The 22,311-nt window shown below is 40.1% G+C and overlaps 1 protein-coding gene and 1 pseudogene across 6 annotated transcripts in view; one reads left to right on the forward strand and one right to left on the reverse strand.

Annotated features, from left to right (window-relative positions):
* The window catches only part of LDAH (lipid droplet associated hydrolase), an 89,758-nt gene that overhangs the window by 12,856 nt on the left and 54,591 nt on the right, over window positions 1-22,311 (forward strand). For all 6 annotated transcript variants that reach the window (XM_006076043.4, XM_025261509.3, XM_044926211.2 and 3 more), the window contains 2 exons: window positions 2,545-2,688; window positions 16,895-17,064. In XM_006076043.4, coding sequence (XP_006076105.3) covers window positions 2,545-2,688; window positions 16,895-17,064 — 314 coding nt within the window. The remainder of the gene's footprint in view (window positions 1-2,544; window positions 2,689-16,894; window positions 17,065-22,311) is intronic.
* LOC102404605 lies at window positions 5,247-6,254 on the reverse strand (annotated as a pseudogene).

A 22,311-nucleotide genomic window follows, 5' to 3' on the forward strand; every position in this document is an offset into this window, starting at 1 on the left:
AAAATATTTGAATATTATACGTGACACTTCTAGAAGGTTATACTCAGTAATGTAGAAAATATAAAATATTTCTGTTTGTATGTAAATGAGATAAAATTCAATCAGAATTCCAAGAAAAGTTTTAACAATTTAAACTGGTGAAAACAATTCTAAGGACCTACCAGTTACTGAAACATCAAAAAAAAAAAAAAACCCAATGTGGTAATCAAGACAATATGGTGCTGGCAGAGAAGAAAGTGAAAAAATAAGTGAAATTATTTGAAATTAGAATTAGCTGATGAATGTAATATTAAAATGCAGAAATATCACTTTGCTGACAAAGGTCTTTCTAGTCAAAGCTATGGTTTTTCCAAAAGTCATGTGTGGATGTTGAGTTGGACCATTAAGAAAGCTGAGCACCAAAGAATTGATGCTTTTGGACTGTGGTGTTAGAGAAGACTCTTGAGAGTCCCTTGGACTGCAAGGAGGTTCAACCAGTCCATTCTGAAGGAAATCAGTCCTGAATATTCATTGGAAGGACTGATGCCAAGCTGAAACTCCAATACTTTGGCCACCTGATGCAAAGAACTGACTCATTGGAAAAGACCCTGATGCTGGGAAAGATTGAAGGCAGGAGGAGAAGGGGATTACAGAGGATGAGATGGTTGGATGGCATCACCGACTCTATGGACATAAGTTTGAGCAAGCTCCAGGAGTTGGTGATGTACAGGGAAGCCTGGCGTGCTGCAATCTATGGGGTTGCAAGAGCCAGACACAGCTGAGCAGCTGTACTGACTCACTGAATGAATGTAAGAATTCAGAATTGGATCAGAAGACATTTCAAGTCTATGTAGAAGGAATGAGTTATGTAATAAATGGTCTTGGGACACTGCCATTCACTTGGAAAGAAGTCGGATTGCTACTTTGTACTTTACATTCAAAAATATTCCAACCTTACTGAAGATTTAAACATAAAACAAGAATAAAACATGAAACAGTATCATCACATCCAACACTGATGTTACAGTAACTCTGTTCGGATACACCCCTCTTCCCTTCTTTCTCCTCTTGCTGCACAGCAGCAGTTAATCAGCTGACCAAAGAACACAAAGATGACACTAGCACCATCCCAAAAAGGAATTTGGAACTTGAGTCACTAGGTCAGAACGCAACAGTAGCCATGATAAGGCCATCATATGTTACTATCATGGCTGGACACTGATGATGAATTTGAATACCTAACATACAGCGAACAATGTATTGAGCAGTGTTTAAGGACTTTACACATTTTAGTTCATTTAGTTCTCACATGAGATAGTATGCTTCTTATCCTCACTTTATGCGTGAGGACACCAAGGCCCAGAGAGGTTAAATAACTTGCCAAAGGTCACACAGTTGGCTAGTGGCAAAGCCAGGATACCATCGCAGTTAATCTGGCTCCAGAGTCTATACCCTTAACCACTTTGCTACACTGCTTGTGTAGGAAACTAAAACATATAATGAAGAAGAAATCAGTAAAATTTGACAAGGATGACAGAGGTTACATCAGTGCAGCAAAACCCTGTCATAATCACAAAGAGGAGAAAACCTAGTAGCATGAAGAAATAGATACATTGAGTGGACAGATATTGATGGAAATGGTCTAGTATTTACAAAGGCATTGTACAGATGATGATTGTTAGATGAAAACCCCATTTCACTCTTTTGCCCCTAAAGATGTATCAGATCGACTTTTTTTTTTTAATTACTTATTCTGTTTCTTTATAGCAAACCCATGTCAAAAATACGTTCTGTACATACACAAGAAAAATCTATGTATATTAGTTGGTGGTCTTTCCCTCCAGAGATCAAATCTTTACAATATAAGTACTTGTGATAAAAGACCAGAAAACACTTAGTAGACTCTTTAACATTCTCATTGTGAATGATTCTGACACTGGTTTTTATGCAGCTTGGTAACTGCTCACAGGCAAATGTTGAAGGGGCTTACAGGCAGTATTAATGATTTTAGGCGATGCAAAGACACTCAAAGATGTTTAAGTAGGGTGCTGCTCCGATTCTATTTGAGGTTTGGAGAAATCTATCCAAGCACCCTGAAGCATAGATTCCAGGGGGACAAGAGTAGATAGAAGAGCCTTTAGGAGGCTGTCATGAAAAACACAGTGGGAAGTGGTAACACTAACAGAATTGGACAAAATTGAGGTGTATTTTGGAAGCAAAGTCAACAGGACCTCTTGGTGAATTGGATATAAAGAGCAGGGAGGAACCAAGAAAGACTTGTGCTGTTAGGACTTGGTTTATGATTGGTGGTTCCACCTATTCAGTAGAGGAACATGGAGGATGAGTTTGTTTGAAGCCACTGGAGAACAGAGCAGTAGGAGAAATTTTCTAAATGATAATTCCCAGACTTAAGGTATAAAGGATATGAAAATTGAGTTGTACAGGTAATTGTTACTAAATTTGTATGGGAAAGTATAAGGAGATACCTTTCTTTTTCAGTCTGTATTTTGTCTTGTGTAAGTTTATTGTTTTGGTTAATCTAAAAGTCTGTGTTTCTTTTCATAGGTAACCCAGGTTTTTCTGCCATGTATGTGCCATTTGCAAAGGCTTTGTATTCTGCAACAAAAAGACGCTTTCCAATTTGGATTATCAGTCATGCTGGGCATGCCTTAGCCCCCAGAGGCAAGAAGATTCTTAAAAGCTCAGAAGGTACGTCTTCGTTAACATTTGCTTTCTTTTACGGTGAATGGGTGTTCATATTTCTAGAAAACCTGCTGAGGTTAAGAGTTACACCAGTGGAAACCTCTGCTTGTGGCATTGCACCCATGATGCCACATTCCGGTAATTTTAGGATTTGAGGGGTCATTTTAATTATTCTGCAGGTAATTTTTTTAAAGTTTGGGCAAATTAAATAGTTTGTCTAGGACTTACCATCTCTGTTTACCAACTAGTAATCAACTATATATTTATCAGTCATGTACTGTAGTTGCAGGATTGTATTAAGAGGAATGGGGAAGTGTTACAAGACATGGTCCTTAGCCATGGTTCTTACCCTAGAGAAGCTCTCATTCCCACATTTGTAGAGTGACTAAGTGATATTCCCTGGCCTGTGATCATGTGGATACTTAAAGAGTAAACAAAGGAGAGAGTAAACGAGTTTTAACAGTTGAGTAGAATTTGAATTTGAGGGGTGGAGGTGGGTGCAGAGGTGTAATAGGCAGAAGGATTAACATGGGGGCAGGAAGAGACATTTAGTAGGTACTTGAGGGCTGAGCAGGGCCAGATTCAGAGGAGCCTTGAAAGCTGAGGGTAGAACTGTGTGGTAGATTGCTGGAAGCCTTAAATGGAGGAAGTAGATCAGAGAGCTACAAATTACCTGCTTTTAATTCATGAGTATTCTAGCACGTTCACTCTCTTAAAAAAAAAAAAAAAAAAATGACTAGAAACAAGATAAACAGTTTCTCTGTGGGCATTCCCTAAGGGTGTGTGTGCGCTCCGTCATTGTGAACCCAGGGACTATATAGAGCAAGCCAGGCCTCTCTGGCCATGGAAATTTTCAGGCAGGAATACTGGAGTCGATAACCATTTCCTCCTCCAGGAGATCTTCCTCACCCAGGGATTGAACCCACATCTCCTGCATTGGCAGGCAGCTTCTTTACCACTGAGCTACCTGGAAAGCCTATTCCTAAGGGCACCACTTTGTTAATCTGAACTGGGAGAGAGGTGGCTCTGGCTTCATTGCCTAGTTTGCCCCTATTTCTGGTATGCTGCTTCTATGGTCTGAGCATCTTCTTGTACTTATCAAGCATCTAATGACAGAGGAAACCATGTGTGGTTAGGGGAGGGATGAAGAGATAGGTGATATGGGAACTCGCTGGGCTAATCTGCTTACATTTTCTACAACTCTAAATCATTCAAAAAATAAAATCTCTTAATAAAACAAATAATAGAGTTTTTAATTATTTTAATATTTGCATTATACTTTTTTCATTGTATTAGTTCAGACTCCCATAACAAAACCCATAAACTTAGGTAGCTTAAATAACAGGAGTTTATTTTCTCATAGTCTGGAGACTGTAAGTCTAAAATTAGAGTTTCAGCATAACTGTGGTCTAATGAGAGCCCTCTCCCTGGCTTTCAGGTGACCACCTTCTCTTTTTGTCCTCACATGACAGAGGGGCAGGGAGGGAGGGAGAGAGAGTGAGAGGAAGGATGAGAAAGCAAGAGTGAGAGCCAGCCAACAAGCTCTCTGGTATCTCTTCTAATAAGGCACCAGTCCCTTCATGAGGGCCCCACCCTCGTAACCTCCTCTAACCCTAGTTACCTCCCAGAGTCCCCATTTCCAAATATCATCACACTGTGGGCATGCAGTTGTTCAGCACAAAAATTTTAGGGGACACAAATATTCAGTCTACACAGTCATGAAAAAGAATGTTATGTATCCATGTATTAATTCGATCACAAGTATTGGTCAAGGTATGTATATAATATTATACCAAAGCAATAGCAGGACATAGAAATTATCTCTTAATACATTTTTACTAAATATATGTTCAAGTTTTAGTAGCTGCCCTTCAGTCCATCCCCAGAAGTATTACCTTATAGGTGTTAGAAGCAGGCCCTTTGAAGTCTCACTCTTGTTGAGTAGCAAAGGATAAGTTTCTCTTATAAGTGGAAATTCTTTCCACATTCATGAACATCTGCAGGCATGCTAAATTGTTTTTATTTGAAGAAGTGAGTGACAGTTAAGAGGTCATTTCTATTTTTATCCATGTCCTATTTTTGGCTTTTAACTGATACATATGGTCAAGACACAAGGTAGTTATTACAGAATTTGAGAAACAAAATTACTCTTGTGCATACAGAGTAGATACTCTGGTTCTGTAGTTAGTATGGGATTTGGTTCTCTTTTCTTTGTTCATAGATCCAACTATTCATGGGTCATCTCACTGTGAACATCACAACTTGCTGGCTCTTGACTTCTCCTCTGGATTCCTACATTTCATAGTATAGATCAGCTTCCTGAAATGTTAGTCTTCCAGAATACTGTCTTAATTTTAAATTGACTTTAGCGTCAGATGCCAACTCTTCCCCGCCCCCCACACTACACTAGTTTATTTGATTTGTTCAAGAACTTGTCTTGCAAGCATGAGCTTTGATTCTAGGAGTCCAGATTCACATACTTAGGAAGATAAAAGCAAACTGTGCTCCACGTACATGGGTGAAAACTAAAGGCTCATGGTTAATCACACTGTAATTTTAGGTTTCTATAGCCTAGCAGCCAGAAGCCACAGGTCCTTTAGGTCCTTCTGGATGCCCGAGAGGGTATCTGCACTTTTCCTGAGTTAGGCAACCTCTTCATCCTTCAGCTGCTGGTTGATAACACTGGTTAACTCCTGAGCGTTCAGGATACATGGAAGACTCAGGAACACTTCATTCTCAAAGCCATACATCCCTTCACAGTTGTTGACACTAGGTGAATCCTGGATAGACTTTTCATCATGGATTCAATAAGATCAGCCACACTTAATCGAATAGCCCAGATGGTGTCGCCTTTGAGCTGATGACTTATAGGCATTTTCAACCACCATCTTATGCACTTCCTTCCAATTTTCTCTGTGATTATCTGTTCCCATTTCTGGATTCAGTTCCTGAAGAGAAATGCCTGCCACATTTACTTCACTCCACACAACCACACTTGAGTCATCATGTTCTCCTAGAATCCATCCGTGGCAGCTGCTGGGATGAATGCCAAGTTTTACAGCCATAAAATAGTGAAGTCTAGCAAAATCCAGATTACATCCACTGCCAACCACACAGTGCTTGGGTAATCCACTTAGTTTCCAGGTAACATACGTGAGAATATCCACTGGGTTGGAACCACCAGTCAGGACTGTACTTGATGATCTGAGGAATGATGAACTTAAAGACATTAATGTTCCTTTGCAGCAGATTCAGACGACTCTCTCCCTCTGTCTGGCGAACTCCTGCAGTTACCACCACAATCTTGAAATTGGCAGTGACAGAGTAATCTTTGTCTGCCACAGTTTTTGGTGTCTGAAGGAATAAGCTTCCGTGCTGCACGTGCAGCATTTCTCCTTTGAGTTTATTTTCCAAAACACCCACAAGAGCAAGCTTATTAAAGACTTGCCCAGAGTGCTGATGCCACATGCAATACCGACTTGTCCAACACTCACTACAGTGATTTATTGTTTGGGACCGTTGCCTCTTCTTCTGCAACTCGTGGCAATCAGTTTTTCTTTAAGGGTTGACATTGTGTCCTGGGGAAAGAAAGTTCTTCAGATGGCTGTCAGGGTTGCAGAAGAAGATAAAGTCAGAAGCCTGCGTTTCCTAGGGTGCAGGATCGGCAAGGAAGGAGGAGGAGGCAGCCTTGGCTGCCTCTGAGCTTCCTCTACTGTGATTCCAACTCTGTTTAAAAAGAATTTTACTTACTTATTTTGGCTGTGCTGGGGCTTCTTCATTGCTGCTCAGGCTTTTCTATAGTTGTGGTGCACGGGCTTCTTATTGTGGCAGGTTCTCTTATTGCAGACCACAGGCTCTAGGATACAAGGGCTCAGTAGTTGTAGCTCCCTGGCTCTAGAGCACAGGCTCAGCAGTTGTGGCACATGAGCTTAGCTGCTCTGTGTCATGTGGAATCTTCTTGGATCAGGGATTGAACTGTATCTCACGCATTGGCAGGTGAATTCTTTACCACTGAGGCACCACGGAAGCCAGATGCCAACTCTTGAGAGTGCAATCTGAGATTTCTTTTTTCCTAATTCAATTTACTCACTAAATCTTTGAGTACCTGCCTTTGAGTATCTTTGAGCCTGTCTCTTTGCTAGCACTTACAGAAAAATACCTCTGTGCTTAATGTACTTTACATTGTTTAGTATTAGTATTATCTCACCACCCAGACTCCCTTTTTAAAGCATTACATGTAAGATTCCCTTATCTTGGCTAATGTCCTCCTCTCTTCAAAAACAGTTTCCACACTGAGTAGTGATCAGGTCCTTGATAAGCAAGAACATCCAAACTGTTTCAGCTCTAAAGTTGCTCATATTTCTTCCATTACCATTTTCATCTACTTTATATTTTTTATTTCCCTAATCATGTTCTGTTTAGAATGATAAATTTATAGATTAAGTGTAGTCCCTCTATAAATTCCTCCAAAAATTCTAATTGCATTTTTTTTCATAGGAACAGAAAAAAATCCTAAAATTTGTGTGGAGCCACAAAAGACACCAAATAGGCAAAATAATCTGGAGGAAGAGGATTGAAGTTCAGGTTCAAAGTTAAAGTATCACACTCCCTGATTTCAAGCTATATTACAAAGCTAGTGATCAAAACAGTGTGGCGGTGTCATAAGAACAGAGAGCCCAGGAAAAAACCATGAATAAAGGCTCAACTAATCTTTGACAGGGGCACCAGGAATACACAATAGGAAAAGGATGGTATCTTCAATAAATGGTATTGGGAAAACTGGATATCCACATACAAAAGAATAAAAAGAGACTGTTTATATGCATAAACAGTCTATATGCATATTAAGTCATTACCTTGTACACTTTTAAAAACAGTAATGTTGTACAACCTAACTATATGCAAATTTTGTCAGTCATACTTCAGTAAAGCTGGAAAGAAAAAGAATAATTGTTGAAGCTAGACCATGGATACATAGAGATCTATTATACTATTCTCTGGACTTGTGCACGTTTGAAAACTTCCACTCTTAAAAAAAAGAGTTTAAAGAAAGAAAAAGAAATATAGAATCTTAAAGCTGAAAGTGGGTGCTTATGCTCAGTTGTTCAGGCGTGCCGACTCTTTGTGACCCCATGGACTGTAACCCTCAAGGCTCCTCTGTTCGTGGGATTTTCTAGGCAAGAATACTGGAGTGGGTTGTCGTTTATACCTCTGGAGAATCTTCCCGACCCAGGGATCAAATCCACATCTCTTGAGTCTCCTGCATTGGCAGGCAGATTCTTTGCCATTGCACCACATGGGAAACCCCTAAAGCTAAAAGTATCTTCATTAAATTCCATCTTAAACCCTTATTTTTCAAGGAAGGAAAGTAAGGCCCAACAGGGCTAAATGACCTTGTGTCCGTGAATGGTAGAATCCAGACAGGAAGCCAGCACTGCTGACCCTGAGGCCAGTGCTTTAGTCCTGTGGTAGCTCATCCCAGGTGGCTGGTGCAGCAAATAGCCCTTCGTGGTCACAGATTGTATCCTGGTCTGCCATCCTTTTCCGCTGTGACTTGTAAGGGGGACTGGGTAAATGGAGTATTGATGAGATTATGCAACTCGGCAAATGCTTGCCTAAATCCCTCAAAATGCTATTTTTCATAGTGTCTTTCTCTTTTTACATGTATGTGTGTATATATTTTTCTGTGAATGCAATTTACTTGCGAGCCTTTTACACTTTGCTTAAATACTAGGGTATGCTTTGAAAGGCAAGTAACTATGGATTACCTAGCAATGAGAGATTTTGTGAAGTGAAATTGAATATATAGATTTCATTGCCTTGATTAAAAACTTCTATTTCCACAACTATCACCTTCAAATGTGACTGAAAGTGAATCAAATGTGTGGTATACACTTGCTTTACCTTGAAATAGTTTAAAAGATACGTATTTCATTGTTCTAAGTTATTTCTTCATACATACTCAAAGAAAGTTGGGGGTTTATTACAGCAGTTTTTCCTGTCAGGAAATTTATGTTTGCTTAAAATGTGCTTTGACTATCTTTGTGTTGTGTTGGAACACAGAGGTGTTAAAAGAATTCTTAGGAAACAGGCTTGCTTTACATACTAAATCTCGAAAAGCTGCCAACTGGCCTGTTATCTTAAGTCCAGAATGAGAAGAGATAACCACGGACAGGAGGAGATAGGAAGTAGTGAAAATACCTCACAGTACACTTCTTTCATGGTGTTAAAATTTAATGATGATTAGCTAGTGTGTTATATTCCTACATTCAGACCTCAGTGAGAAATACCATCATAATAGAAACTCTGTACTGAATTACCTATTGAGAAGAGTCCCAGCTCAGCTATCATAATAAGCCCTTAAGTCATACTTGAAGACAAAAACATTGAACAGAACATGAGTAGCAACTTTGAAAGTTGAAAATAGACTCAAAGAATAACCTTCCATCAATGGTTCTCAATCTTTGGCAGTTATCAGAATCCCTTGGAGAATTTATTGGAACACAGATTACTGGGTGCCACCTCCTGAGCTGTTGATTCAGTGTATGTGGGATGGGACCTGAGAATCTTCCGCATTTCTAACAAACTCCTAAGTATTATCTGTCCTGGTAACACATTTTCAGAAGTCCTGCCATAGATCTTCACCAGTAAAGATGTCTTGGTGGGGAAAACCAGTAGAAAGTATCTGTTGTTATGTTTGAATTTCCTTAGCTTATGCTGCTTGTGTGCTCTTGGAGTTAATGACAATAATTAGAGCCTGGGTCCTTTGCTACTAATGAGAACAGTGCCATCTAGAGGCATTAGCCCAAAGGGCCACCACAGGGCCAAAGGAAACTGGTTTCTAGAGGAGGGTGAAAGGGCAGTTCATCCATCCTCAAGGATTTATCAACAGCCTACTAGGTTATTGTGTGTGGTGCTACAGATGTATACGAAGAAATGAGAATGCCGCCTTTTAGTGAATTTCCACCCATGTTGTGAGTACCCCAAAAGTTCTATAAAGGGCAGATGGGGGTCTGAGCTTCACCAGTCACCCCCCCACCCCCACCCCCACCCCCGCATTCAACCAGAGCAGTTGTGCTTTCATCCGTTTTACATACTGGAGGCTGTATTTGTAAACGCACGCTACAGTCGATTGATTTGGACAGATATATTATTCATCATCCAAGATTATTGTTCTAAAGTACAGGTTTTCTGACATGCAAAATATGGTGTGAAAAATACATAACTACTGAGAGAAAAGACATAAGCTCTAACCACACATCAAATGTTGAAAGTATGTTTTGCTTCATATTAGCACATGTTAAAATTATGAACAGTTGGAAATAATATTCTAGTTGCGCCACATTATCACAGTCATAAATTGAGTATAATTGGGAGAACAGATGTTCACCAATGTCAGAAGGAGGTGATTCAAGGGAGAAAAAAAGTGTGAAAAGAAAATTTGAGGAATTAGGAGTATAAACTCTTTCTGGCTTTGATTTAGTATGGAGTCAACTTACTTGATGGCAGATTCATTATCAACTATTTTAAGTCATTTGTTCAAAACGTGTAACATAAAAGCTAGAAATCATGGGTTAGTTTCACCTGATAAAACATGAACTAAAAAAATTACACAGTCTTTCAACGAATGATGAATTTGGGCGATGTTTATCCAGAGAATCATTAAACCACTCCCATTCTAGCACCCAAAACTGAAAGAAACAGAAAAACCAGTAGGCCTTCTCTTGCCAGGACTGATTGGCAGAGGAACATGGAGGTTAGAGGGAACGACTACATGCTCTCAAGGCAGGGACAGTCAGTCAAGTCTCAGGGCTCACAAGAAATAAACAAGTGAGTCAGTGGTAGAAAGAGGCAGAAAACCAAAGGGCAGAGCAAGAAGAAATGTTGAGAATCAAGCAAATTGTTAGATTCTCATGGAAGACAGAAGAAAGCAGCAGACAGGAGCAGGGAGCCCAGCATTGTAGCTGAGGTCCTGTAACGCATATGGCACCTTTGTCCTTCCCTTTGAGGTCCCTGGGTCTCTTCTCACTGCTTATACAGTGGAGTCCAGACTCCTGGGTGATGTTCAGGGTTCTACTTGATCTAGTCTCAACCTTCCTTTCTAGCCTTATACATTCTACCTTTCCCATAACCACAAACAGACACAGAACTCATCGTGGTGTCCAAAATTATACTCACACTTTTATGCCTTTGTGTTATACTATCATGAATTTAGAGTGAATTTCATTTCTCTTTTTAGTTATGTATAGATAATGCTAAGTAACACATGATATTGTTTTGTGTGTTTTTTAAAGCTTGACCTAAAGAGCAAGCTGTACATTCATCTTGCTTAAAGTATTCTTTAAAATATGAAGTGCTGTTTTTAGCCCTTAATCTCCATGTGTAAACTGTTTAATTTAATTAAAGTTATCATTAAGGTGTAGATTTGGAGTAATGATGGGCGCAGGATAGGAGACTTCACTGGTTGAGAAAATTCTGGTGTAAGATTTAGAGAGTTTGTCTGCAGGCTCAGTCCTAGCAGAAGGCTCATGTAGCACTAATCTTTGGGCTTGTTAGTTCTGTGGTCATTGGTGACTTGTAAATACTGTTTGTGTGACAATATATACTAAAACATATGCATTTAGATTCAGTGCGTATCAAGATAAATATGTATGTGGATGTTTTGTTAAAATATGTATTGTTAAATTTAGACCATTGTGATAGTGTTCAAATGTGTAGTTAAAATTACAGTTATAGTAGTGTGAATATAATAAATGTATTTTCCAGGTATCTCACTTGGTTTACGTGGAGAAAGGCACAGTACTTTTTATGTACTGTGAAAACATGGCAACATTTCTTTCACTTTTTATGAATTCAAGAGGGTGTTACTTTCCTATTGTGATCCAATAAAACTCTATTTTCTTAAGGAAATGCTTGAGCTATACTTACTTCAATATTTTGTAATGGTATTTTCATCTATTTCTGTTTCCTCTTATTAGACTATGAGCTCCTTGAAGACAAGGGAATATATTGTATTTACATCTGTGTTTTCAGTATTTCATAGGCCAGTTAGTCACTGTTTTCTGTCAGAATAGTCAATTTAGTTCATGTGAAATGAAAGAAAATAATAGTTACCGGTGTACCTGAAGATATACAATGTCAATTTTGATCCAAAATTGACAGAATTTTAGTAACTGGATCAATCAGTTTGAACAAATAGATGAAAAGTAAAGGTGAAGTATTGATATTACTTAATTTCTCAAAGAACAGATTTTACATACCTTTTGAAATAAACTCTATAATCAGTAAATGAGCTATGAAGTGGATTTCATTGAGATGGGTCTAAGAAAGAGGCTCAGGTTCTAAAAGGGAGTTGTCAATATCCTATTCAGGGCCATATATTGATAAAGAATTAGTAAATTGGATTCAGTTCAGTTCATTTGCTCAGTCGTATCCAGCTGTTTGCGACCCCATGGACTGCAGCACGCCAGGCCTCTCTGTCCATCACCAACTCCCAGAGTTTACTCAAACTCATGTCCATTGAGTTGGTGATGTCATCCAACCATCTCATCCTCAGTCGTCCCCTTCTCCTCCCGCCTTCAATCTTTCCCAGCATCAGGGTCTTTTCCAATGAGTCAGTTCTTCACATCAGGTGGCCAAAGTATTGGAGTTTCAGCTTCAGCATCAATCCTTCCAATGAATATTCAGGACTGATTTCCTTTAAGATGGACTGGTTGGATCTCCTTGCAGTCCACGGGACTCTCAAGAGTCTTCTCCAACACCACAGTTCAAAAGCATCAATTCATCAGTGCTCAGCTTTCTTTATAGTCCAACTCTCACATCCATACGTGACTACTGGAAAAACCATAGCTTTGACTAGACAGACCTTTGTTCGCAAAGTAATGTCTCTGCTTTTCAATATGCTGTCTAGGTTGGTCATCACTTTTCTTCCAAGGAATAAGCGTCTTTTAATTTCACGGCTGCAGTCACCATCTGCAGTGATTTTGGAGCCCAGAAAAATAATCTGTCACTGTTTCCATTGTTTCCCCATCTATTTGCCATGAAGTGATGGGACCAGATGCCATGTTTTCTGAATGTTGAGTTTTAAGCCAACTTTTTCACTCTCCTCTTTCACTTTCATCAAGAGGCTCTTTAGTTCTTCACTTTCCGCCATAAGGGTGGTATCATCTGCATATCTAAGGTTTTTGATATTTCTCCTGGCAATCTTGATTCCAGCTTGTGCTTCATCCAGCCCAGCGTTTCTCATGATGTACTCTGCTTATAAATTAAATAAGCAGGGTGACAATATACAGCCTTGACGTACTCCTTTTCCTATTTGGAACCAGTCTGTTGTTCCATGTCCAATTCAAACTGTTGCTTCCTAACCTGCCTTCAGATTTCTCAGGCAGTAGGTCAGGTGATCTGGTATTCCCATCTCTTTCAGAATTTTCCACAGTTTATTGTGATCCACACAGTCAAAGGCTTTGGCATAGTCAATAAAGCAGAAAGAGATGCTTTTCTGGAACTCTGTTGCTTTTTCTATGATCCAGCGGATGTTGGCAATTTGATCTCTGGTTCCTCTGCCTTTTCTAAACCCAGCTTGAACATCTGGAAGTTCATGGTTCACGTACTGTCGAAGCCTTTCTTAGAGTATTTTGAGCATTAGTTTGCTAGCGTGTGAGATGAGTGCAGTTGTGCAGTAGTTTGAGCATTCTCTGGCATTGCCTTTCTTTGGGATTGGAATGAAAACTGACCTTTTCCAGTTCTGTGGCCACTGCTGAGTTTTGCAAATTTGCTGGCATATTGAGTGCAGCACATTCACAGCATCATCTTTTAGGATTTGAAATAGCTCCACTGGAATTCCATCACTTCCACTAGCTTTGTTCATAATGATGCTTCCTAAGGCCCACTTGACTTTGCATTCCAGGATGTCTGGCTCTAGGTGAGTGATCCCATCCATTAATTCAGGCAATCTTCAGTTTAGAAACAGTTTGTTCCAAATATACTTAGTTGACTGTAACTTGGAGGACATTTTCCCTATAATAAGAATGCTATAAATCATTTCCATGTTATCCTGATTTTTGATACAATTGGAATGTGATTTTTTTGCAGTGTTTTATGGAGAATAAGCTAATGATTCCTGGAATTTTTTCAGAGTATATTAGTAATAGAGAAAGTATACAGTCAAGTATATAGATACGCTTTTAGCTTTTAGTTTTTGCTAGTAAAGTAATATCCAGAGGGCACATTGAAATTTTTTATTATTGATTGTTTATTTATACAAAGTACTTTCCCCATTAATCTCATTACTTCAGAAAACACTAAATGGTGTGTTTATCTTGCCAATCTACTGAGCAATTCCCAGAGTTAAAGATAGACTTACCTCTGATCATTACTGAAATATTCATTTCAGTAATGATTTGAATTATAATCATCCTTAAATACAGAGAAGGCAATGGCAACCCACTCCAGTACTCTTGCCTGGAAAATCCCATGGACGGAGGAGCCTGGTAGGCTGCAGTCCATGGGGTCGCTAAGAGTTGGACACGACTGAGTGACTTCACTTTCACTTTTCACTTTCATGCATTGGAGAAGGAAATGGCAACCCACTCCAGTGTTCTTGCCTGGAGAATCCCAGGGACGGGGGAGCCTGGTGGGCTGCCATCTATGGGGTCGCCTAGAGTCGGACACGACTGATGCGACTTAGCAGCAGCAGTGGCATCCTTAAATATGTTATAGAGCCTTATTTCTAGGATCAATGAAGTTTTTAAATGTTTATTATATTTAGCTCATTTTCTTTCTCTTTGCTCTAACCATGTAAATGTTTTTGGTGTCTATTTGAGGGAGGCCTTAAATGACAGGAATTGGAATGATAGCAATCCTAAATTTCATTTCTGAAATAGTTTATGCCAGACCCTTCCTCTGTGCTTTAAAGTGTTATGCAAGCAACATTCCTCAGAGGCTAAAACTGCTATCTCCTGTTTATATGCAAAGAGACTTCAGCCAGAGGTTGAAGGATTTGCATGAGTCACTTAGTGAGGGGCTTAGCTGGAATTTAGAACCAGATTTATCTTGTCTCTGGTGCTCCTGATCTTTGTACTATACTGTCCCAATGAAAGGACAACTTCAACATTTTCAAAAGTTGTCTATTTTGAAAAATAAAGAACTTGGATGGCACATATTATAGGTATTTGTTTTGGGGTATCAGAACAATGTGATCACTCCTGGGTAGAGTGATCAGAGAAAATTTATGAGCATAGTGAGTGTAAAGAACTCAAATAGAATATTAACTAAATCAAAATTTGGATTTGGAGACATCAGAGGCCCTATGAAAATCGAATTCTGTCTCTTCCCAATTCTGTTTTATGTTGAACTTCCTTGTTAAATGGAGAATGAATTCTAGACTGACCTGGAAAGAAGGATCAGAGCAGAACTTGGGTCACCGGGGAAATCGCTTATTTCCATAGTACCGATGGAAATCGCCTATTTCCATAGTACCGCTGAAATAGGGAACTAAGCCTCACTGATCCAGCAAAAGGCTTTTCAGTAACTGTATGCCAGGCATTGTAGAAAAAGATAAGCAAGACATGAATAGTACAGCAGTAGTAGATTAGGAATCATGTGAGACAGACATGGGATGTTGCGGAAACTGAAAGAGGGAGGGCTACTTTACTCCTCATGGACTGAACCATAAAAAGGCTTCTCAGAGGAAGTAACACTGGTTGAGAGTTTGAGGGATGAAAAGGAGTTAACTAGATTAAGCGGCCGCTGAGCACTGAAGGAAGAAAAACCAGCATGTACAGATGAAACTGAAGAGCAGTTCTTCAAAATGAGTTTTAGATACTTATAGTTTGCATCAGTACCTTATAGGAGTCATGAAGGCAAGAACTTTAGTATTCCAATGATTCAAATTTTAGAAAGCTATTGACTACCTTGTGAAATTTTGAAATATTCTACACCCTGTCATTGAGGTTAAAACACTGATACATGTTCATTCAGTTCAGTTCAGTTCAGTCACTCAGTCGTGCCCAACTCTTTGTGACCCCATGGACTGCAGCATGCCAGGCCTCCCTGTCCATCACCAACTCCCGGAGTTTACCCAAATTCATGTCCATTGAGTCGCTGATGCCATCCAACCATCTCATCCTCTGTCGTCCCCTTCTCCTGCCCTCAATTACATGTTCATAGGGAAAACCTATTGAAGTTTTCTCTGCTCATAGAGTATCAGAGCTGGCAGCATGCTCTGAGATTGTCTAGTCAGTTCATATTTTCATTCAACAATGATATTTACTGGGTGCTATTCACAGAGGACACAGAAATGAAAGATGGACCTTGCCTTCAAGGAGCTCATGGTCTAAAGGAGGAAATGAAAAGACAGTTATACAAGTATAATAAAATGCTAAATAAGAAGGGGATACGAGTTAAACACAAAGGAAGGCTCATTCACTTTTCCTAAAAATTAGCTAGATAAAATTTTGATTAGATCTTGAAGAATAGAAGACAGCTCTTCCTTGTGAAAGGAAGAAAGAATGTTTTGGGTCAGGACTGTGCTGGTTAAAAGGAACAGTTTGAAACATTTCTACTTAAATGTTTTAGTCTTGATTTCTCTAAACAAACAGAGATTATCAAAGCAGTGTCATAGATTTTCTTGGCTGTCTACTAGTCATATAACTGAGCCTAACCAGTGGTTTTCAATGTGTGGTCCTGGGACCAGCAGTATCAGCATTTTCTGGAAACTTAGAAATGCAAAATTTCCAGCTCCAGCCCAGACCCACTGAATCAGAGTCTGGTGATGGGGCCTAGCAATTCGTGTTTTAACAAGTCTTCCAGAGGATCCTGACGCATGCTAAAATTTGAAAACCATTGACCTAAACTACAACAGTTCAGGGAATAATTGAGAGTCACGGGCTTCAAGGACAGAGACCTGCGTTTGAATCTCACTGGTCCCATTTCATAGCTGTGTAACTGCCAATCTATTTCCTAACATCTGAGCTTTGATATTTTCTTCTATAAAATGAAGACAAGAATATTCCTTTCCAGGGTTGTTGTGAAGATTGATAGATATAATTTAAGTAAAACACCAACATTGTGGCTTGCACATGGTAGGCTTTCAGTAAATAATAGCTACTACTATTTGTTATTGTTTTTTCTTTTTTTTTCATTAAGATATTTTCCCTGGTGAAATAATTGCTTTCATTTACTGAATGAAGAGTACTTACATATTTCCTTTTAGATCCAAATGCTGAAGAAATTAAGGACATCTATGGAGTCCGTGGTCAAGTAGAACACAAATTAGCTTTCCTGAGAACTCAAGTGCCAAAGGAAATGAAGCTTGTGGTCATTGGCCATTCCATAGGCTCCTATTTTTCCCTTGAGATTCTGAAGCACGCACCTGAGCTCCCAGTAAGTATGCCTCCGAAGGTGACTGTCGGTACTTATTGTGCGCTTGCACAAGTCCTCTCAAATGTCCTTTGCGCTTTTGTCTCTTCTTTAATTGATAAGTAGAACACAGAGAGGGATCCTTGGTGGCTACCTTTACTCTATCTCTGTAGTACTGTGGGCCTGTGTTGAATGTATGTTCATACCTTTCCCACCGTGTTTCAAAAATAATGCTGAACGAGGTAGGAATTTTCTGACTAAATGCCTGTGTTTTAAAAAATTAAAGCATAGTAAATTCATAAAACTAAGATCATGGCATCTGGTCCCATCACTTTGTGGCAAGTAAAAGGGGGAAAAGTGGAAACAGTGACAGATTTTATATCCTTGAGCTCCAGAATCACTGAAGATGGTGACTGCAGCCATGAAATTAAAAGACACTTGCTCCTTGGAAGGTAAACTGTGACAAACCTAGACAGCATATTAAAAGGCAGAGACATAACTTTGCTGACAAAGGTTCATATAGTCAAAGCTATGGTTTTTCCAGTTGCTGCTCCTGCTGCTAAGTCGCTTCAGTCATGTCCGACTCTGTGCGACCCCAGAGACGGCAGCCCAACAGGCTCCCCCGTCCCTGGGATTCTCCAGGCAAGAACACTGGAGTGGGTTGCCATTTCCTTCTCCAGTGCATGAAAGTGAAAAGTGAAAGTGAAGTCGCTCAGTCGTGTCCAACTCCTAGCGACCCCATGGACTGCAGCCCACCAGGCTCCTCCGTCCATGGGATTTTCCAGGCAAGAGTACTGGAGTGGGGTGCCATCGCCTTCTCTGGGTTTTTCCAGTAGTCACGTCAAATGTGAGTTGGATCATCAAGAATGCCGAAGGATTGATGGTTTCAAATTGTGGTGCTGGAGAGACTTGAGAGTCTCATGGACTGCAGGAGATCAAATCAGTCAATCCTAAAGGAAATCAACCTGAATGTTCATTGAAAAGACAGAAGCTGAAGCTCAAATACTTTGGCCACCTGATGCGAAGAGCCGACTCATTGGAAAAGACCCTGATGTTGGGAAAGACTGAGGGCAGGAGGAAAAGGGGGTGAGGATGAGATGGGTTGGATGAGGATGAGATGGTTGAGATGGGATCCCTGACTCAGTGGACATGAGTTTGAGCAAACTCCAGGAAACAGTGAAGGACAGGGAAGCCTGGTGTGCTGCAGTCCATGGGGTTGCAAAGAGTCGGACACGACTGAACGACTAAACAACAGATAGTTAATTTATAGTATTTTAGTTGAGCAAATGTCTTAAACTAGGGTGATCTGGAGTTTTTAAGTTACATATAACCTGCTGTTGTTCATAAAGGATTATTTAAAGGCAGTCACCAACTAAGACTGAGGCAAGAATCTTGTCTAGGAAGAGAATTGTATAAATATTCATTTTTGCTCTTGTTTAGTCACTAAGTCGTGTTCGACTCTTTGCGACCCCATGGACTGCAACACGCCAGGCTTCCCTGTCTTTTACTATCTCCTGGAGTTCGCTCAGATTCATGTCCAGTAAATTCTCATATCTCCTCTCAAAAGGAGGAAGATTTATCATCATCCTTGTTGACAGGAAAACAGCTATGCTTAAGGAACACTAGATTGTTATTTAGTCATAAGTCTGCATCCTTATCTGCTTTGTAGCTTGGCAGCCTTTTTGAGATACTCATTCATAAATACTTACTGTGTGCCCCTATGCACCAGATAATAAGTGAGACACTGGAGACATAAAGACCTGTTTAAAGTGCCAGGAAAGCTAGCGAACTATACAACACTTCGAAACAAAACAAAACCTCATACCTTTACTGACATATACCATTGAAATGATGCATTAAATGCGATTCACAACATAAATTATTTCCTCATTCAACAAACTTACATATTCAGCACTTGCCATGTAACAGGCCTCATGCTGCATTTTGATGACATCCCAGTGAATAAAATAGTCTGTGAGGCCAAGAGAGCCTGAAGCCTAGTGGAAAACACAGACTAACCCATAGGTGTGGTACCTACTGTCTTATGTGAATAGAGAGTGTGTGGGAGCATGAAGGAGTGCTATTTAACCCGGTAATCTGAAGGCAAGACAGGAATGATTCTTTCCTGGAACCTCCCTAGCCTGGGAGATTTTCACTCTATGTGAGAAAACATCCTCAGTGGTGTCTCAGTTCAGTTCAGTTCAGTCACTCAGTGGTGTCTGACTCTTTGCAACCCTATGAACGGCAGTCTGCCAGGCCTCCCTGTCCATCACCAACTGCCGGAGTCCACCCAAACCCATGTCCATTGAGTCGGTGATGCCATCCAACCATCTCATCCTCTGTCATCCCCTTCTCCTCCTGCTTTCAATCTTCCCAGCAGCAGGGTCTTTTCAAATGAGTCAGCTCTTTGCATCAGGTGGCTAAAGGATTGAAGTTTCAGCTTCAACATCAGTCCTTCCAATGAACACCCAGGACTGATCTCCTTTAGTCTCAGAGCTCACTAGAAATTTGCTCCTTTTCCCACCGGCTTAACACACTTAACTTCTTACTTATAATTGCCATTGGGAAAATTACAACTGTAACTGCCTGGGGTATGGTGTTTCATACCAAATGGGGGCTGTTAATTTCTCACATTGGGTATAAGAAAGTATATATTTCATTTTAATTGTGAATTCAATCAATTCTAGATCACATTCCATTCACTGTATTATTGCTTCTACTCTATTTTTACCCCCCTAGATAAGGCATTTCAATCAGAAAGCAGGCTTCCCTTTTTTTTTTTTTTTTTTTTTTTTTTAGCATTTAGCATGGCTTCTCATCTCTGTTATGCCTCTGAAGCTCCTCTGGTACCATTTTATGAGGTTACTGTTTTCATAATATCCAGTCCGAGCCCTTAGCAGTTCTCTTTGCACGGTTGCTACGACTCCTTGCTCTGGAAACAAGACACCTAGGTTCAGACAGTTGCTGTCGTACTTTGCTTGTATGACCTTGCGCAAGTTACTGAGTCTCCCTGTACCTTTGTTTCCTCATCTGTAAAAGGGGGATAGTAATATGTTCTTCAAAGGACTTTTGTGAGAAATTATATAAAGAATGGTGGCTCAGAAGGTAAAAGTGTCTGCCTACAAGGCAGGAGACCCAGGTTAGATCCCTGGGCTGGAAAGATCCCCTGGAGAAGGAAATGGCAACCCATTCCAGTACTCTTGCCTGGAAAATCCCATGGACGGAGGAGCCTAGTAGGCTACAGTCCATGGAGTAGCAAAGAGTCGGACACGACTGAGCAACTTCACTTTCACTTTCTTTCATATAAAGAATACCTAGAACTTAAAAGTTTTACGTAAGTATTAGCTATTATTATCATAGTGGAGATAACTGGAAGCACTGGCTCAGACATTAGGTTAACTACTGTGTTAGTAATCTCAGCTCAGAACTTAACAGTATAAAGCACTATACATTTATTCTCTCCCAGTTTCTGTGGATCTGGTCATAACTTGGCTGGGTCCTCTGGTTCAGGGTCTCTCACGAGACTGTAATCAAAGTGTCTTCCAGGGCCGTGGTCTCATGTGAAGAGCTGAATTGAGGAGAATCTGCCTCAGTTCACTCCTTCAAGTTTGTTGGACTGAGGGCCTCGGTTCACCACTGGCAGTTGGGTACAGGCCACCCTCAGTTCGTTAGAATGTGGGCCTCTCTAACTTGCCCCATCAGAGCAAGTCTGGGAGAAGAGCCAGAGAAAGAGTCTGCTGGCAAGATGGAAGTCACAGACCATAACTTTAATTACAGAAATGATATCTCACTATTTTTACAGTATTCTCTTTGTTAGAAACAGATTACTAAATCCAGCCCAAACTCAAGGGGAGTGGAGTATACTAAAGCATGAATATTAAAAGGCGAGGGTCACTGGGGGCCAAGTCAGAGGCTGCCCACCCCACCAGTATCCCAGTTAGTATTTCACTTGTGTCATGTACTGTCAAGCATGTGGATATATAGGCATATATATAAATTAAAATACCGAATACATTTCCTGGTGTAGGAAGTAACTTGGTCCTGTCAAATAAAATGTAGCAAACTGATATGAAGTATAATTTTTGGTTATTAGTTATTCCAAGTGTTTCAAAAGCTTTAAAACCATTTTTGAAAGTGTGCTTGCATGTTTGAAATAATAATAGCATTATTATTTGTGATGGTTAGTTTTACATGTCAGCCTTATTGGTCTAAGGGGTACTCAGATAGTTAGTAAAACATTTCTAAGTATGTCTGTGAGGACCAGAGAAAATCAGCATTTGAACTGGACTGAGTAAAAAAGATCTGCCCTGACCATGGTGGGTGGGCTTCATCCAGTATGTTGAGAGCACAAATAGAGCAAAAACTCCAGGAAGGGCAGATTTTTTCTTTCCCTCTCCTAGAGTTGAGACAGCCATCTTTTCCTGCCCTGTGACCTTGTAGTTCCAGATCTCAAGCCTTCGGCTTCACCTATTCCCCTGGTTCTCAGGTTTTTGAACTCGGACTGAACTATACAACTCACTTTCCTGGTTTCCAGCTTGCAGGTAGCATATGGTGTGGGACCTCTTAGCCTCTCTGAGTGTGTGAGCCAATCCCTATAATAAATGTTTGGAGTCTGTTTCTCTGGGGAACCCTGGCAAATACACCATTCTGTAAACATAGGAAAGAAAAGATCCATTTCTGAGTCCTTCGATTTGTTAACTTAGAGATCTTTCCTTTCAGTTTTTGTTCGTTTGCTCCACATCCATTCTGCATGTACTGTTTAATTTTTCCTGTGCATATTTGAAGATAGTTGTTGAGCACATTTGTTTTGAACTTCTCTCTCTTTTTTGGCTTGTGTTCACATATCTGTTGGGAAAGAAGTAGTCCCATGCATCTTACAATTAATGTAGCTTCTTGCAGCTTCCTCAGCTCTATCACTTTCTCATTAAGGATCTGCTTTCAGGTGTTCCTGCCCTTGCAGGAATAGTGGTGAAAAGAGAAAAGGCAGATGAAACACGAGCTTAACCTAGTCTAATTGTGGAGACATAACTCATGCTGTGATTATAGAGTTTCCAGAGAAACACAAAAGGCTGTGTTTTCTTATAAAGGGTGTACTCTAGAAAATAGCGCATGCAATAAATTGTCCATAAAGTTTACCCGAGGAGGAAGGTGAACATCTGTATGATTTTTTTTTAATTATTATTCAAAAGCTTTATCTGGTTTCAATTAACTGCACTGTTGAAGTCCTCCCCCCAATACACACCCCTCTTTAAACACCTGGCCCAGCTAATA

This window comes from Bubalus bubalis, chromosome 12 (assembly GCF_019923935.1).
Source record: "Bubalus bubalis isolate 160015118507 breed Murrah chromosome 12, NDDB_SH_1, whole genome shotgun sequence".
Classification (NCBI taxonomy): Eukaryota; Metazoa; Chordata; class Mammalia; order Artiodactyla; family Bovidae; genus Bubalus; species Bubalus bubalis.